Source organism: Babylonia areolata, chromosome 7 (genome assembly GCF_041734735.1).
Source record: "Babylonia areolata isolate BAREFJ2019XMU chromosome 7, ASM4173473v1, whole genome shotgun sequence".
Classification (NCBI taxonomy): domain Eukaryota; kingdom Metazoa; phylum Mollusca; class Gastropoda; order Neogastropoda; family Buccinidae; genus Babylonia; species Babylonia areolata.
In genome coordinates this window covers 22,490,241-22,509,806 of record NC_134882.1, presented here as the reverse complement: position 1 = coordinate 22,509,806, position 19,566 = coordinate 22,490,241, and the positions used below count along the sequence as shown (strand labels likewise).

Genomic DNA, 19,566 nt, shown 5'->3' with positions numbered 1-19,566 from the left:
CGCCTTTTACTCTTGCCCCAAACTATCTGACTTTTGGAAACATGTGAAACAGTTCATTTTCTCCCGTTACAATACACTGATCCCTATGAATGAAAAAGTAGCGTTGTTTGGTACAACGAAAATGGATATCCCAGATCATGAAAAGAGAGAAAAAAATCAACACGACTCTGTTGATAGCAAAACTGTCTATTTCTAAATTCAAATATGGTAAGTGTAAGAATCTGTATCTTATCTTTGAAACCGAGCTCAAATTACGTAAGATGTGATCTATGTCTACCATGATACCCGAGCACTTATACGGATCCATAAAAAAAACCTCAAGTGGTCAATTTAAATGTGGACATTTAAAGACGTTCCGTAAAGCTAATGCCTCCACAGAGAGAGAGAGAAAGAGGGAGAGAGGATGAGATCGTGTCTACCTCGCCTCTTTTAGACATTGTGCACGAAACTGCCCTGTATGTGATTTTATATGTTGGATGACCTTGATAATGTTTGAGCATGACAATGGTAAGACAGATTACAGGGGGAAGAGAGAGAGAGAGAGAGAGAGAGAAAGAAAGAAAGAAAGAGAAAGAAAAGACAACAGAAAGGAGAAAAATGATGATGGAAGGAACAAAAAGAAAGTAAAAAAGAGAAAAAGAGAGAGAGAGAGAGAGAGAAAAGTGGGAAAGAACCTTCCAAGGATGCTGAGACTATCCTGCTCATTTGCAGAAATGTTACGCATCCACTGATTTCTCCTTAAAAAAAAAGAAAAAGAAAAAAAAAGTACCTACTTTTTCACCAGTCCCTGAATGGGAGCAGTGTAAAGCTACCTTTGACATGGATTATACAGATTTATCCAAGAACCAGTCACCATTTTTGTTAAAACCTGAAGTGCTCTCCCATACAGAAAATCAATATTCAAATTATCTAAAAAATATACACAGACGAATCTGTTCTGGAAGATGGTAATTCAGGAGCGGCTTTTGCAATTCCTTCATTTGGAATAGAAAAAATATACTATATTGGTAGACAATATTCCATTTTCACAGCTGAACTTATAGCCATACTTATGGCCTTAAATTATATTTCAGACATTCCGAAAACTGTATGTGAAATTTTATTATGTGTAGACTCAAAGTCAGTATTACAAGCTATAGAATCTCCAAATTCAAAGAAGCGAACTGAAATGACAATGGAAATAAAACATATTATTCACCAACTGACAAAACAGGGCATTAAAATAACTTTCTGTTGGGTACCTTCGCACCTATCTTCAAATGAGTGGGTAAACCAAGCAGCTAGAAGAGCAGCACGTAATTTCGAAGGCGCAATACAACTTGACATCCAGTTAGATCTACATGAATGCATTAGCTGTATAGAAAATGTATCTAGAAATCGATTTAAGAAAATACTTATAGATTCAAATAATCAAATTACCAATGTTGTGTAAACACAAAGAATGCAGCTAATCCCAAACATTTTCTAAATTCGACACCAGCAGCACATTCAAGACAAATTACAAGTCTAATGTATAGACTTCGTTTAAATGCCTTTCGTACAAAATTTTCTAAAAATATAAGATGTATATCCGGTAAGCAAATAACTGTAAGCCATCTACTCATTCATTGTCTGAGCATAATACAGTTAATTCCAAAAGATGTAGTTGATGATTTTTCTTCCAATATTTCATTAGCCACTGAAAAGATTTTGAATGATTATTCATTGCTTAGAATGTTTTCAGAAATTTTAAACTCCAGTCCAGTTGGTATCCTCCTTTGATGTATTATAATTAATGCTGTTATTTATATTTACATTGTTGTAGGTTAATACTTGTTGATATGCATACACATATTCTCCTTCCCATGACACCTCATTCAATACACACCACAATCTCTTTAGACTTTTTCTTATAATATACCTTTCCTCTGATACATAACATGAACACTTTTTTACACTAATATTCACATCCATTCCCTTTCCTTTATCCACTACTTTACTCCTTTCCGTCTAAAAACACTTATTGTGAATAGACGTTAAACTGAAGAAAACACACACACACACACACACACACACACACACACACTCACTCACTCACTCACTGACATACACATACAATCACACTTTTTAAAACCAGTACTGTGCCATCACCTTCACCGTCATTGTCATGGTCGTCATTGTCGTTTCCCCCATTTCTCGTTTCTTTTTCTCTCTCTCATTTTTCTCTCGGATTTGCATTGGCAAAAGACAGGAAACCAACTCCGATGATAAAGGTAATGTTTTTTTTCATAAAAATAAAGGGGGCTTCCCACGATTTCTCACACATTGTGAGGGCGCCCCCGCGATTTCTCGCAATGGAGAACGACCACGATTTCTTGCAATCCCACGATTTCTCTAAAAGTGAGAGAAATCGTGGGATTGTGAGAAATCGTGAGCTAACAAGGTTCTTTTCAGCTGGTGTTTTGCTGAAAGAAATTCAAAGCGAAAGCAACGGTTCGGGGCTGTTTCAACTGTGTGACTTTTCTTCAGGACTTTGCTCTGATCCAAGCAAGAATGTACAAAGGACATTGCTACTGAACAGCTGGACCTTGGATTTAGGTGCAGGCTTCGTGGGGCTCCTGAGTGACGCTGAAGCGTTTCAGGTCACTGGGAAGTGGTGAACCGATTCTATTTGACCACAGGTGATGATGGCAGGACAATGGTCCCCCTCCCATCTCTCTGCCGGAGACAAGGTGTAGTCCCTGAACATGTGCAGAAACCCAAACAGTAACCTTGTGCAAGACAATGTACAATTGCTGTCATTACTCCAAATGCTGTCACACTCATGAAATAAGAAAGCTTAATGTCACACACACACACACACACACACACACACACACACACACACACACATACACTGCTCTTGGCAGCCTTATATATCATGGTATTGAGTTAACTCTGCCAACCCAGGCCTCTTGTCGAAAGACGAACAGTCACTCACAAAAGAGATTTTCAGTGTCAGTGTCAGTTTTCAACAAAATCCTCGAACATAAAGACTTTGTCGTTGTCATAGTTATTGTCGTTGTCTCTTTTGTTCTCACTGACGGAGAGGGCAGATAAATCCGTTACCTTTAAACCGCTTTCTCGTGAAATAATTCGGTTCTTTGGCCTCTGCAGTCAGGTGAGGATGACGGACAAGGCGCTGGAACAGGTCTGACGTCCCGCACTTTGAAACCCCCGCCAGATAGACGGACGGCAGACACCGGAGTTCCTTGTCCTGTGAATGACGCCAACAAGGGCTGCGATAGTCTGGCAGGAGGGGAAAGGGGCCCTGCAACAGTCAAGGGATCATCAACATGTGTGTGGGCGTCGTGTGTGTGTGTGTGTGTGTGTGTGTGTGCGCGCGCGCGCGAGTGAAAAAGTAGGCCGTGTGATACTTTATGCATTGTGAAATCCTTGCCAACGGCAGTTAATTCATATTCAGAATACAATATCCTGTACTGAAGTATTGGCAAGAGAAGGTGGGTGAATATCAGTCAACAATCAACAGCATCGTAATTCTGTTCTACTCTCTCAGTCTCCCACTCCATACCTCATCCCTCCGTGTGTGTGTGTGTTTGTGTGTGTGTGCAAAACGTACCTCAGGGAAACTGAAGATTACACAGGTGTACAACAAAGAATTATGCAGGTAATCTAGTTTTGCTATAACATGTACATGTTCTGTTCATGAACGCACACTTCCAAAACATGTAATGAACAATACTCACATACTTCAACAGGTCAGATTCGGATGTATTCCTGAGCTGAGTCGATCCAGGCTCACTTTTACACTGATCAGGCATCACTTTATAACCCAACACGGTTTCAGCAAAAGTTTTAATTTTCTCAGCATCCCTCAGTCTGGAAGATCTCAAGCTGTCTGTTTCATCGGTGTTTTGGTCTTTGGTGCTCAGACTTTGAACCGAAACAGTTTTCTTAGCATCCCTCAGAGTGGAAGATGACATCCAAGGAAAGGACCTGTCTGTTTTGGAGTTTTCCTCTCCTGTGTAGAGACTTTGAAACGGCATTGGGGGAGGCTGGCTCACAATGAAAACTTTTGGCAGCAGGTAGTAGACAATGATCATGAGAATCAGAAGTGTTAAAATGTTACACAGAGACGTGATTCTACATGACCTGACAACAGGAAAAGGGATTGATCTGACATCAGCTGACATTCTCTGTTGGTCCACGCCAGCAGGATGACCAACGCGTTTCAAAGGGTGTTCTGGAGAGGAGCTACTGAATCCAGCAAATGTCGAAGCAACCACTTGAGCTTCGGATCGCTTTCTGTTCCTTAACAAAATCAACATGAGCCTCAGTCACACCCACACACACACCTGCCACATCCCCTGCGCTGCGCCATTGATTTCTATCCAGACGTAGTGTTTCGTTGTCACTAAATACTTTTCGACCCATGTGCGTTGCCCTTACCGGCCATAAAGATTACAATATGTTTGTGTCCAGATGTTCAGGCGCACGTGTGATTTCCAGTTGCGCTACACTCCCGATTGGATGAAGTAGTAGGGTGGATGATTGAGACATTCAACACAGATGATCTCTTGTGTGTCTGCATGTTTTTAAGGAAAATCCTCTTTTTCTTTCTTTCTTTCCTGTCATTCGTTAGATATTGAATGTCTGTACTGGTTTTGTAACTTAAAGTTATTTTATTCTTGTCTTGTTTCCATGTTGTTTACCTGTCTGTGTTGTGATAGTGCAACTCACCAAATTTCTGTAATTTGAGATGACAAAGTTATTCTGATCTCGTCATATAAAGGAGGTATAAGATTGTCAGACACACACACACACACACACACACACACACACCTTCCACATCCCTTCTATTCTACTAGTGATGTCTGTCCAAGTGTAGTGTTTCATAGTCACAAAAGACTTTTCGACCCGTGTGTGCTGGTTTTTGTTGTTGTTTGTGTGTGTGTGTGTGTGTGTGTGTGTGTGTGTGTGTGTGTGTGTTTATATGTTTTTCCTTTCCCTCTTATATATATGAATATCTCCTGTGCATGTCTCGTACTTCATATGATAGTTTCATCCATGGGGCTCTATGTATTTTTTTTAAGTATAGATAATGTTTATTCTTCTGCCCTCATGAAGTCAGATTTGCTTCGTTTCGTTTCACTATGTTCAATCAATCAATCAATCAATCAATCAATCAAAAACACTTCATTAATCCACATGGAAATTAACTTGTGTAGTCACAGGCTCGTTGTAAACGCCAACATAAAATTATCATGCGCAACATAAAAAGAGATTAAAACAAGTCAAATTCCCACCAGCTGACCTTAGACTACCCCCCCCCCCAATCTCTCCCCCCCCCGACCCCCCCCCCCCTCCCTCTCCACACACACACACACACACACACACACATATTCATGTTGGACAACAATATTTACAAATGAAAACATTCAACAAATAAAAGGTATATATTACTAAAATGACATGCGTGCGCGCCGCGCGCACACACACACACACACACACACGCACACACGCACGCACACACGTTAAGACCATAAGGTATTGTACAGCAATACATTTATAAAAACACCCAGGAAATAAATCGTATATATAAGTAAAATGCACACACACACACACACACACACACACACACACACATGGATGTAGGCACGTATGGACGCACATATGTCACGCCAATGTAATCAGTACATTAATGTTAAGATACATGAAATCCGAGTAACACAAGTTTCAAGTTTCAAGTTTTAATTATCCTTTCACTCCTATTGGAGTATGGAGGATTACTGCAAAATAATCTTTTCGTACCCAGAACAAACATTTCCAAATACACAACAATGTCACATAAAAGTTGAGAAAACACAAATGTCTTTTAACTCCAAAAGTATAACCAGGCAACATTTGCAAATCTAATCATCTTACTTACAGCTAAAATGACTTTTTTGCCTCCTTTGAGCATATTACAAAAATTAAAAACCGATTTTGGAGACAAATATTTTTTTAGGAACATATCTATTTCGTAACTGATCATAATTGGGACATTCCATTATAAAATGAAACTCATCACCAATCACAGACATGTTACAAACCTTACAAAGCCGTAACTCTCGTGGTATGCCTTTGTGTCTCCCTGTTTCTATTTCCAGCTTATGATTACTACTTCGAAACCTGAAGAAGCTGATAACATAATTATCAGGCATTTGACTTATATATTTTTTCTCTACCAAATCCACTTTTGAAATTTCGATAAAACAAACATTTACTACTCGCCTCTAGAGCATGTCTCCATAGATTTTGAAAACTATCTCTCAAAGCAATGTTGACATTCTTGCAGAAAGATTCCCTCTCCAAGAAGAATTGACCATCCCAAACACAGTCATACCCTGCTTCTATTAAAATTTGTCTGATACAACTCATCCATTTTGAAGAATAAATATCATTTCGATATAAGTCAAGTAATATCAAATATATTTTCCCAGAATATTTTTCTGTGTTTGATATCACTAAGCTGGTCCAAAATCGAACTAATCTCATTTTCACTAACACACTAATTGGATAAATACCAGTTTCTCCATAAACAATTTGGGTCATAGTATTTCTGTTCAGTTTGAACAAGGGTTTCAAAAATTTCAATTCTAATTTTTCAAGTATATCTACATTTTCATAACCCCATATTTCTGCACCATACAACAAAATAGGAACAATCATAGACTGGTACATGTCCAGAATGACATGTAAAGGTAAATCTTGACTTCTGACTGACTGAGGTAAAGAAAACATAGCTTTTTGACCCTGTTCATAAATCATTTTTTTAGCTTTATAAAAAGTTCCGTTTCTACTAAATTCGATGCCAAGATATTTAAAAGAATCGACAACATCCAAACATGCATCACCAAACTTAAAAACAGGCTTTAGCTTGTTTGTAGAATTAAATATCATCACTTCAGTTTTCTTTACATTGACCACTAGTTTCCATTCTAAACAATATTTGTGAAAAAAACATTGAGGGACTGCTGTAATCCTTCTTTCGTCTCTGAAAGTAAAATTGTGTCATCTGCATACAACAGTACAAATAATCGCATGTAATTATCTAACTCTGAAATGTTAACATTCAATAAAAGATCAACAGATGGACTCTTATGCTCAGTCAAATACAACTCTAAATCATTGAGATACAGAGAAAAAAAGCAAAGGCGAGAGATTTTCTCCTTGTCGTACACCCTTACAAATGCTAAAGAAATCAGATTTTTCACCATTTAAAAACACACATGACTTAATTCTATCATACATGTTCATTATGACACGCAAAATTTTACCATTCACGCCTTCATGAACAAGTTTTTGCCATAACCCTCTTCTCCAAACTGAATCAAAGGCTTTTTTTTAAATCAACAAAAGCACAGTAAAGTTTCTTCTTTTTCATGGAGAAAATATCAATAAGTGATTTCAAAACAGACATTTGATCTAATGTAGAATGGAACTGTCTAAATCCTGCTTGGGCTCCTGAAAGTATATTGTTTATATTGATATAATCAGTCAGTCTAGCATTTAACACTGTAGTGAATAGTTTTCCAACACAGCTGAGCAAAGTTATTCCCCTATAACTATCACAGTCAAGTGTATCACCTTTGCCTTTATACAATGGTAATATCAAGCCGGATACCCATTTTTCTGGTACAACACCTTCGTCCAGTATCTTGTTAAATAATTTACAGTATTTTTATGTCAGCAAAGGAACGCTGTTGATGATATATTCATTACGAATCATGTCTTCACCGGCACTTTTGCCTTTCTTCAGTCTTTTGATGGCTGAAGTAATTTCATCTTCAGTAATACATGCATTTAAAATATCATCATTATCCTCTAAATTGATAATGTGTATTGCCGTTGTACTGTCAATATGTTCATTATCATTAACGTTGAGGTTGCTGAAATGGTGAAACATGTCTTCTAAGTTCATGGGACATGATGTTTTCTTTTTAATTCTATTCCATAGTTCTCATGAACTGCTTAAACTTCGTAGTTCTCTGTGCCATTTTTTTCTCCACGTCTTTTCTGCTTTCTTTAAAACGGACTTGTAACTTTTGCTGACTCTTTCGAGCGTGTCTCTATTTTTACTACAATTTCTTTTCTTTTACTCTGTGTTTCGCTTTAAAATATTCTGATCGGCTTCGTTTGCATGTGGAATCAAACCAGCTGCAACTATCTCTGTGCTTTGTCTTGGAAGTACGAATTTGATATATCCCGAGAGTATCTTTTGCCGTCTGAATCAGAATGTTTGCGACATTTATGACGTCAATATCATCACCATCGATTGCGTCATTTACGTGTGTAAGCTCAGCGTTAGACAAATTTTCTTGAAAAGAAGCAGCCTTTTAGTGTTCCCATTTTCGTATTATTTCATTCTGACGTGTTAAATTTGATGTGGCACATTTTTTATGACACGGTATGACAGCCGTATCAGTATGATTTTTATGGTTCAATATGTGACACTCAGTAGCCAGAGACAAGATCAATGGGCTGTGTACATCAGATAATAAAGCATCAAAAGGGGAAATAGTAAAATCTGTTATTTTTGTGAACAAAAAGGGGGATCCAATCATGTAGTCAACCACAGTACAGCCATTACTAGTAAACATTCCGATTCCGTCATCTCTCCCTGCTATTCCATTAAGAATATACAATGAAGACGATTTACACAAGTCAATCAATCTATACCCATAGTTGTTTGGTCAACGATTATCTTGATTATGTCTATTGGATATAACTGCTCATCTAAAACATTGATCAAATCATGGAATGGACCTTTACTGTCACTCTGATGTTGATCAAAAAAATCTTTCAAATTTTTTGTATGAGCATTAAAGTCACCTGTTAACAGAATATAACAATCATATTTACTTTGTATATCAAAGAGCATGTTTTCAACATCATCAAACATATCAACACTACTATACACTGATCCTTCAGGAGGGATATAAACCACTCCAACACACACATCTTTATCATATCCCGTTAAAGATGATTTTATCATGAACCATGTTGAGTTGCTGTCTTTGTTTGGTAGAGTGGTTATATAATTACAATATTTCTTTTTGTATGCAAAAGCAACACCACCTGAACGTTGGTACGATGAAGATTTTCGACTGAAAACATGTATACCCAAGTTCATAGAAAACATTTTCAAGGAATGAGTGATCTTGCTTGTCTGTTTTTGTTTCTGTTAATAAAATAACATCAAACTGACTAATGTGTGTGACAAATTCACTATGTTTTAACCTACTTCGCAAACCACAAACATTGAGTGATACAAAGCTAATGTCACGTCTTTCACCAGCTGAGCTTTTTGAATAGTTCACAGAAGAATCATGTAAAGCAGAACAAAAATCACGTGAAATAAAACAATCAACAAAACTGTCATGTAACAAATTTTGACCGTTTTCTGAAAGAAAACTGCATTGCCCTCCGTCGCACCCCTATCCCACAACATGCTGAAGACCCAAAGCTTCAAAGTCTACACTGTCCACACCAAGGTGGAATAGGTCATCAGGGTTGTCAATTAGGACGACATTGGCGTTTGTACTTTGGCGTCTTCTTGAGGACACAGCGGATCCGACCGTCATGCACACACACACACACACAGAAAAAAAAAAACCGCTTGCCCGTGCTCACCTGCTCAGTCCCACATGCACGCATAATGTCTGCTCCCATGCACTCGTCTGCTGGTGAAGTTCAGGTGTTGCTGTGGCGAGGGGGGTGACAGTCCTATGAGTGAGTGTCCTGCATGCTTTGATTGTGTGCGCGAATGGCTGTAGGAATGAATGAATTAATGTAGCGAGATGTTCTTGCGCGTGGAGCTCTGAACCTACCACTTAGTCTGACCTTCTGCTATTAATGTCATCATGTAGTGGGTGGCTTACGTCGGTCAAAATTGTTATTAGTCTGTCAGTCAGTTTTCTATTGTGCATGTCGCAAAAGGTGTCTTGTCTTATACCCACCACCCCACCCGCTTTCCTAATGACTTTTTCCAACCTGTCTTCGTCATGTTTGGTCAAGTATCCTCCCCAGCACACGGCTCCATATGTTAAAACACTGCAGACAACAAATGTGTAAACCATTTGGAGCATCTGCTTGCACAAATAAAAAGATTTCATTTTTCTAAGACAGTACATGCGACTGTTGCTCTTTTTAATGAGTGCAGTTGAGTTTTCATTCCAAGACAGCTTATTGTCGATTATCACACCAAGATATTTGTATGAGTCTACCACTTCATTTTTATGATGATTTTACTTTAACTTGATTTCTTTTTTCTGACATCGATTACAAGCTCTTTCGTTTTGCCAACAGTCAGTTCAAGGTGATTTTCTTCACGCCAGTTCACAAACCTGTCTCCGGTAGTGCGGAATCATCTGCAAACTTAACGAGTAGACACGAATTGGACAGACATCTGCATTCAGCCGTATAGAAGGTAAAAGAAATGGTGAGAGCACTGTGCCTTCTGGTGCACCAGTGTTTGTGAAAGAAACAGTAGACATAAAATCAATTGATTTTGCAAACTGAGGCCTTTTAGTAAGGTAGTCTAAAACCCATAAAATCGTCAGAAAACCTAGTCCCATGTGCATAAACTTTTTTTGCTAAAAGTTGAGGTTGAGTAGTATTAAAAGCACTAGAAAAATCAAACATCACTCTCTCAAAGACTTTCATCACAGCAGATGTTAAGGCTACTGGACGGAGATCATTCATACACGAAACATGTGTTTTCTTGGGTACAGGTATGATCCATGACGTTTTTCAGACAGATGGTATTTTGCACTAAGAGACTGATTAAAAATAATTGTTAAAATCAGGCAGAGCTGAGCTGCACAGTATTTCAGTGTATTTGTTCGGATCATATCAGGACCAGGTGCTTTGTTTGGTTTCACTCTTTTTAATTGTGAAAGCACTTCCTCTTCAGAGACAACGCTGCATTCGTCCTTCTTAACATTTAAAATAACACTAAAATCTTGTCTTTCTGTGCTAAAATCGTGACAATCAAAGCTAGTATAAAAGTCATTCAGTTTCTTTGCTTCTTCTACAGATGATACAACCGTTTCTTCCCCCCTTTCTACATCTGTATCCACTCATTAGTTTCATCCCTTCCCACACCCCTTTCATGTTGCTGCTGAGTAATTTGTTTTCTATCTTCCGCTTATAGTTTTCTCTGCCCTCTTGCAAGTCTTTCTTAACCTGTCTTTGTGCTTCCCTAATCTCTTCTTTCACCCCTCCATTAAAAGCATTTTTCTTAGCATTAAGAGTACCTTTGATCTGTTTCGAAATCCAGGGTTTGTTATTGGCAAAAAAATTGACATCTCTAGCTGGAACGACACAATCTTCACAAAACTTAATGTATTCTGAAACTGTATCGGCTAATTCACACACATTGTCCGTGGCCTCAGCAAACACATTCCAGTCTGTGCAGTCAAAACAGCCTCTAAGGTGTCGATGGAGTCAGCTGACCAGTCACGCTCTGACAATTTCATAGGCGGCTGACGTTTAACTGAATGTCTGTATCGTGACAACAGATAGGTCCAAGGGGTAGCAGCTGTACAGAAGAATAAGAATCCGGTACATTAGAATAAGACAAACTGTCCTGTTGTCACGGGTTGGGACAGTAACATGCTGGTCAAAATTTGGAAGTGTCTTTTTAAGAGAGCAGTGATTAAAATCTCCGGTTAAAAGTTCCAAAGAGTCAGGTGCGTTTGCCTCAAGATCGTGCATGTGGCTGGCGATTGCGTTCTCTGCTTCACTCGCACTGGCTTTGGGGTGAATTTTCACAAGTGTCAGTTGCACGTGAGAAAATTCCCGTGGCAAGTAGTATGGCCTAATTCCAAGGGTCATGAACTCTACCACAGGTGAGCATTCCTTGTGTATGACAGTGATATTGTTTGGGTGACACCATTGTCTGTGTATGACAGTGATATTGTTTGGGGGTGACACCATTGTTTGTGTATGACAGTGATATTGTTTGGGTGACACCATTGTTTGTGCATGACAGTGATATTGTTTGGGGGTGACACCATTGTTTGTGTATGACAGTGATATTGTTTGGGTGACACCATTGTTTATAAACACACACACCCCACCTCCCCCCTTCATCCCCGCATCCTCAGTCCTATCCCCCCTGAATAAACTCAAACCATCTGAAGACACTCGTTCATCAGAAATAAAACGTTTAGCCACGTTTCCGTAAAGCACATTAAACTACGTGTTTTAAAATCGGAGGAGGATATGTTGGCGGAAAGTTCGTCCATTTTGTTTCTCAGTGATTGCACATTGCCCTCGATCACAGTCGGTAGATAGGGTTTATAGTTCTTACCTTGTTTCTGGCTCTGTCTGACACCTCCCTTCAGACCTTGTTTCTGGCTCTGTCTGACACCTCGCTTCAGACCTTGTTCCTGTCTGACACCTCCCTTCAGACCTTGTTTCTGTCTGACACCTCCCTTCAGACCTTGTTTCTGGCTCTGACACCTCCCTTCAGACCTTGTTTCTGTGTCTGACACTTCCCTTCAGACCTTGTTCCTGTCTGACACCTCCCTTCAGACCTTGTTTCTGTCTGACACCTCCCTTCAGACCTTGTTTCTGGCTCTGACACCTCCCTTCAGACCTTGTTTCTGTGTCTGACACTTCCCTTCAGACCTTGTTCCTGTCTGACACCTCCCTTCAGACCTTGTTTCTGTCTGACAATCTGTGTCTGACACCTCCCTTCAGACCTTGTTTCTGTCTGACTCCTCCCTTCAGACCTTGTTTCTGTGTCTAACACCTCCCTTCAGACCTTGTTTCTGTGTCTGACACCTCCCTTCAGACCTTGTTTCTGGCTCTGACACCTCCCTTCAGACCTTGTTTCTGTGTCTGACACCTCCCTTCAGACCTTGTTTCTGTGTCTGACACCTCCCTTCAGACCTTGTTTCTGTGTGTAACACCTCCCTTCAGGCCTTGTTCCAATGATATGTTTTGTCTAACGAGTTCAAGACCTGCTTCTGCTTTAATTGTCCACATGTACCCAAACCCATCGTTCGCGATTGAACTCGCTGTTCGCATTTACCCTGAGGCACCCCTGCTGTTTCAACCGTTGAAATAACGTTGAAAAAAACGAAGACGAACTTTTGCTGGTGCAACCAACTGGAGAAAGCATTCAAAAACAGAAGAGCTACATTTGATGACAGTACAACCTGTTATTTGTTCAATACACGTTGAGCTGGTCGCTTCGACTGGATCGTTCACAGTCGGGCCTTCCTGTCTTACATTTGTGTCTGCGTTATACATTCAATGTTTGGGGGGTTTCCTCCTGTGTGTGTGTGTGTGTGTGTGTGTGTGTGTGTGTTTACAGTCTTGTTTGCATGTTCTTTATCTGTCTATGTTGTGATAATGCATCCGTCAAAATGTCTCTTATTAATTTTGAGACAGTAAATTTATTCATATCTTACAAACAAGGTGAAATATTGTCACATGTAGGATAAATAAAGAGATAGGCATATACCGCAAAGCCCATACCGTATATTTGAATTTCTCTGAAACAATTCTGCCTTGTGTTTCAGCTTCCTGCTTCCTGCGTGTGTGTGTTCCACTTGTTGTGACTCCTTTCTTCTAACAGTACTGTTTCTACACAACACCTGCATCAGGGAGTTTTCCATTACCGACACAGCTTTAAATATATCCCACACGTGTTGACGCGTGTGTGTGTGTGTGTGCGTGTGCGTGTGTGTGTGTGTGTGTGTGTAAATTATTTCATTTGAACTTCAGGGAAATGGAAAATGGCACGGGTAAAATAATAAAGAATTATGCTGCTAATTGTGCGCGAGCGCGCGCGCGCTAGCGCGCGTGTGTGTGTATGTACATGTGCATGTGTGTAAGCATGTGTGTATATGCAAATGTGTATGCGCATGTATGCGCGCGCGCGCGCGTGTGTGTGTGTGTGTGTGTGCGTGTTTCATCCACATCACGCCAAAACACATCACGGAAAAAACAGATTCCAGCTATTCTCCAGCTGACGTTAAGTGTGTGCCATGCAGAATCACTCAGACAAACTGACAGACATGTAAGTGGAAAAAACCCAGGCAAGTACCAAATGAACTTCATAGAAGTGCTAAGAGAGACAGACGGTCATTAAGGGTGATAGTGAGACAGAGAGAGAGAGGGAGGGGGGGGGGAGTCGAGAGGGAAAGAGAGACACAGAGACGTAAAGAGACAGAGACAGACAGACAACCAAACCAACAGATGAGCACTCTAAGCAATGGACAAGACATGATAAATATGGATCAGTAGTACACATAGTTATAAGTGTTTAGACTGCCACGTAAGCCGTTTTAAAATGGCGGGTAATTCACTCCCCTGCCACTGCCCCGAAAGCCAAACCAAAACGGCGGCTAAATATCTCCTTTGTGAAAGCTTTTACGTTGTTTTGGAATAACTAACTGGTAGTTTCAGCTTGGCCAAGGTTCCCCAACTTCTATGATAACATGGGGCACGCAACGTCCACCAGGCATGTGTCGTTTTTTCAAGTGTTTTTATTGCCAAACTGGAGCATGTCAACAAATCATTTTCTATGCGGGCAAGGAAAATGGCGACACCTTGCGAAAACCGGGTGTGAGCAAAAGTAAAGTGCATGAAACAGGACTTCGCTGATGCTGTATGAAAATCGGAATGAATGTTTGAAGAAAACAATGATTAAATGCAGTCTGAAGATTCTTTGGGAGAGGAAGGAAGGTGAGGATAATCAGTTTACTCAATAGAGAATAGAGTTCAACTTTCAATCAGACAGCATTGAATGATTTGAGAGCAGAACGCTGTGTGTGTGACGGACAGGCCCGCGGAGGTAGAATCGATGGGGAAGGCATCGGATTACAGTGTAATAAGGGAACCATGACAGACGTCAAGTGGGAAAAGCATCGGATTACAGTCTGATAACGGAACCAAGACAAGAGGTCAAGTGGGGAAGGCATCGGATTACAGTGTGATAAGGGAACCAAGACAGAGGTCACGTGGGGAAGGCATCGGATCACAGTGTGATAAGGGAACCAAGACACGAGGTCAAGTGGGGGAAAGCATCGGATTACAGTGTGATAAGAGAACCAAGATAACAGATCAAGTGGGGAAGGCATCAGATTATGTGTAATGAGGGAACCAAGACAGAGGTCAAGTGGGGAAGGCAAGGGATTACAGTGTGATAAGGGAACCAAGACTGAGGTCAAGTGGGGAAGGCATCGGATTACAGTGTGATAAGGGAACCAAGACAGAGGTCAAGTGGGGAAGGCAAAGGATTACAGTGTGATAAGGGAACCAAGACAGAGGTCAAGTGGGGAAGGCAAGGGATTACAGTGTGATAAGGGAACCAAGACAGAGGGTAAGTGGGGAAGGCAAGGGATTACAGTGTGATAAGGGAACCAAGACAAGGGGTCAAGTGGGGAAGGCAAGGGATTACAGTGTGATAAGGGAAACAAGACAGAGGTCAAGTGGGGAAGGCAAGAGATTACAGTGTGATAAGGGAACCAAGACAGAGGTCAAGTGGGGAAGGCAAGGGATTACAGTGTGATAAGGGAACCAAGACAGAGGTCAAGTGGGGAAGGCATCGGATTACAGTGTGATAAGGGAAACAAGACAGAGGTCAAGTGGGGAAGGCAAGGGATTACAGTGTGATAAGGGAACCAAGACAGAGGTCAAGTGGGGAAGGCATCGGATTACAGTGTGATAAGGGAAAAAAGAGAAGAGGTCAACTGGAGAAGGCATCGGATTACAGTGTGATAAGGGAACCATGACAGAGGTCAAGCTTGGAAAGCATCTGATTACAGTGTGAAAAGGGACCCAAGACATAGGTCAAGTAGGGAAGGCAAGGGATTACAGTGTGAAAAGGGAACCAAGACATAGGTCAAGTGTGGAAGGCATCGGATTACAGTGTGATAAGGGAACCATGACAGAGGTGAAGTGGGGAAGGCATCGGATTACAGTGTGATAAGGGAACCAAGACAGAGGTTAAGTGGTGAAGTCATCGAATTACAGTGTAATGTGGGAACCAAGACAGAGGTCAAGTGGGGAAGGCATCGGATTACAGTGTGATATGGAAACATAGACAGTATGTCAATTGGGGAAGGCATCGGATTAAAGTATGATCAGGGAACTAAGACAAGAGGTCAAGTGGGGAAGGCATCGGATTACAGTGAGATAAGGGAATCAAGACAGAGGTGAAGTCGGGAAGGCATTGGAATACAGTGTGATAAGGGAACCAAGACAAGAGGTCAAGTGGGGAAGGCATCGGATTACAGTGTGATAAGGGAACCAAGACAGAGGTCAAGGGGGGAAGTCATCGGATGACAGAGTGATAAGGGAAACAAGACAGAGGTCAAGAGGGGAAGGTATCGGATCACGGTGTGATAAGGGAACAAAGAGAAGAGGTCAAGTGGGGAAGGCATCGGATTACAGTGTGAGAAGGGAACCAAGACATAGGTCAAGTGGGGAAGGCATTGAATGAAAGTGTGATAAGGGAACGAAGACAAGAGGTCAAGTGGGGTAGGCATCGGATTACACTGTGATAAGGCAGCCAAAACAAAGGTCAAGTGGGGAAGGCATCGGATTACAGTGTGATAAGGGAACCAAGACAGAGGTCAAGTGGGGAAGGCATGGGTTAAGTGTGATAAGGGAACCAAGACAAGAGGTAAAGTGGGGAAGGTATCAGATTACATTGTGATAAGGGAAACAAGACAGAGGTCCAGAGGGGAAGGTATCGGATCACAGTGTGATAAGGGAACCAAGAGAAGAGGTCAAGTGGGGAAGGCATCGGATTACAGTGTGATAAGGGAAGCAAGACAGAGATCAAGTGGGGAAGGCATCGGATTGCAGTGTGATAAGGGAACCAAGACAAGAGGTCAAGTGGTGAAGTCATCGGATTACAGTGTGATAAGGGAACCAATAGAAGAGGTCAAGTGGAAAAAGCTTCGGATTAAAGTGTGATAAGGGAACCAAGACAAGAGTTCAAGTGGGGAAGGCATCGGATTACAGTTTGATAAGGGAACCAAGACAGAGATCAAGTCGGGAAGGCATCGGATTACAGTGTGATAAGGGAAACAAAACAGAGGTCAAGTCGGGAAGGTATCAGATCACAGTGTGATAAGGGAACCAAGACAAAAGGTCAAGTGGGGAAGGCATCGGATTACAGTGTGATAAGGGAATCAAGACAAGAGGTCAAGTGGGGAAGGCATCGGATTACATTGAGATAAGGGAACCAAGACAGAAGTCAAGAGGGGAAGGCATTGGAATACAGTGTGATCAGGGAACCGAGACAGAGGTCAAGTGGGGAAGGCATCGAATCACAGTGTGATAAGGGAAGCAAGACAAGAGGTCAAGTGGGGAAGGCATCGTATTACAGTGTGATAAGGGAACCAAGACAGAGGTCAAGTGGGGAAGGTATCGGATTACAGTGTGATAAAGGAACCAAGACGAGGTCAAGTGGGGAAGGCATCGGATTACAGTGTGATAAGGGAACCAAGAGAAGAGGTCAAGTGGGGAAGGTATCGGATTACAGTGTGATAAAGGAACCAAGACAGAGGTCAAGTCGCGAAGTCATCGAAATACAGTGTAATGTGGGAACCAAGACAGAGGTCAAGTGGGGAAGGCATCGGATTACCGTGTGATAAGGGAACCAAGACAGAGGTCAAGTAGGGAGGCATCGGATTACAGTGTGATAAGGGAACCAAGACAAGAGGTCAAGTGGGGAAGGCATCGGATTACAGTGTGATAAGGAAACCAAGACAGAGGTCAAGTGGGGAAGGCATTGGATTACAGTGTGATAAGGGAACCAACACAAGAGGTCAAGTGGGGAAGGCATCGTATTACAGTGTGATAAGGGAACCAAGACAAGAGGTCAAGTGAGGAAAGCATCGGATTACAGTGTGATAAGGGGACCAAGACAGAGGTCAATTCGGAAAGCATTGGAATACAGTGTGATAAGGTAACCAAGACAAGAGGTCAAGTGGGGAAGGCATCGGATTACAGTGTTATAAGGGAACCAAGACAGAGTTCAAGTGGGGAAGGCGTCGGATTACAGTGTGATAAGGGAACCAAGACAAGAGGTCAAGTGGGGAAAGCATCAGATTACAGTGTGATAAGGGAATCAAGACAGAGATCAAGTGTGGAAGGCATCGGATTACAGTGTGATAAGGGAACCAAGACAAGAGATCAAGTGGGGAAGGCATGGGATTACAGTGTGATAAGGGAACGAAGACAGAGGTCAAGTGGGGAAGGAATCGGATTAAAGTATAATCAGGGAACCAAGCCAGAGGTCAAGGGGGGAAGTCATCGGATTAGAGAGTGATAAGGGAAACAAGACAGAGGTCAAGAGGGGAAGGTATTGGATCACAGTGTGATAAGGGAACCAAGAGAAGAGGTCAAGTGCGGAAGGCATCGGATTACAGTGTGAGAAGGGAACAAAGACAGAGGTCAAGTGGGGAAGTCATCGGAATACAGAGTGATAAGGGAAACGAGACAGAGGTCAAGAGGGGAAGGCATTGAATGACAGTGTGATAAGGGAACGAAGACGAGAGGTCACGTGGGGTAGGCATCGGATTACAGTGTGATAAGGGAACCAAGACAAGGGGTCAAGTGGGGAAGGCATCAGATTACAGTGTGATAAGGTAGCCAAAACAAAGGTCAAGTGGAGAAGGCATCGGATTACAGTGTGATAAGGGAACCAAGAGAAGAGGTCAAGTGGGGAAGGCATCGGATTACAGTGTGATAAGGGAAGCAAGACAGAGATCAAGTGGGGAAGGCATCGGATTACAGTGCGATAAGGGAACCAAGACAAGAGGTCAAGTGGTGAAGTCATCGGATTACAGTGTGATAAGGGAACCAAGAGAAGAGGTCATGTGGAAAAAGCATCGGATTAAAGTGTGATAAGGGAACCAAGACAAGAGTTCAAGTGGGGAAGGCATCGGATTACAGTGTGATAAGGTAACCAAGACAAGAGGTCAAGTGGGGAAGGCATCAGATTACAGTGTGATAAGGGAATCAAGACAAGAGGTCAAGTGGGGAACGCATCGGATTACAGTGTGATAAGGGAACCAAGACAGAGGTCAAGTGGGGAAGGCATTGGAATACAGGGTGATAAGGGAATGAAGACAGAGGTCAAGTGGGGAAGGAATCAGATTACAGTGTGATAAGGGAACCAAGGCAGAGGTCATGTGCGGAAGGCATCTGATTACAGTGTGATAAGGGAACCAAGACAATAGGTAAAGTGGGGAAGGCATCGGATTACAGTGTGATAAGGGAACCAAGACAAGGGGTCAAATGGGGAAGGCATCGGATTGCAGTGTGATAAGGGAACCAAGACAGAGGTCAAGTGGGGAAGGCATTGGATTACAGTGTGATAAGTGAACCAACACAAGAGGTCAAGTGGGGAAGGCATCGGATTACAGTGTGATAAGGGAACCAACACAAGAGGTCAAGTGGGGAAAGCATCGGATTACAGTTTGATAAGGTAACCAAGACAAGAGGTCAAGTGGGGAAGGCATCTGATTACAGTGTGATAAGGGAACCAAGACAGAGGTCAAGTGGGAAAGG

At 41.7% G+C, this 19,566-nt stretch overlaps 1 protein-coding gene across 1 annotated transcript in view; it reads right to left on the bottom strand.

Moving 5' to 3' along the window:
- Positions 1 to 4,268, bottom strand: part of LOC143284191 (carbohydrate sulfotransferase 15-like) — a 38,882-nt gene extending 34,614 nt beyond the window's left edge. The window contains exons 1-2 of the mRNA XM_076590858.1: positions 3,726 to 4,268; positions 3,088 to 3,289 (exon numbers count right to left, since the gene is read on the bottom strand). Of these exons, the coding sequence (XP_076446973.1) occupies positions 3,088 to 3,289; positions 3,726 to 4,172 (649 nt within the window). The 5' untranslated portion in view covers positions 4,173 to 4,268. The remainder of the gene's footprint in view (positions 1 to 3,087; positions 3,290 to 3,725) is intronic.
- Positions 4,269 to 19,566: the final 15,298 nt, after the last annotated feature.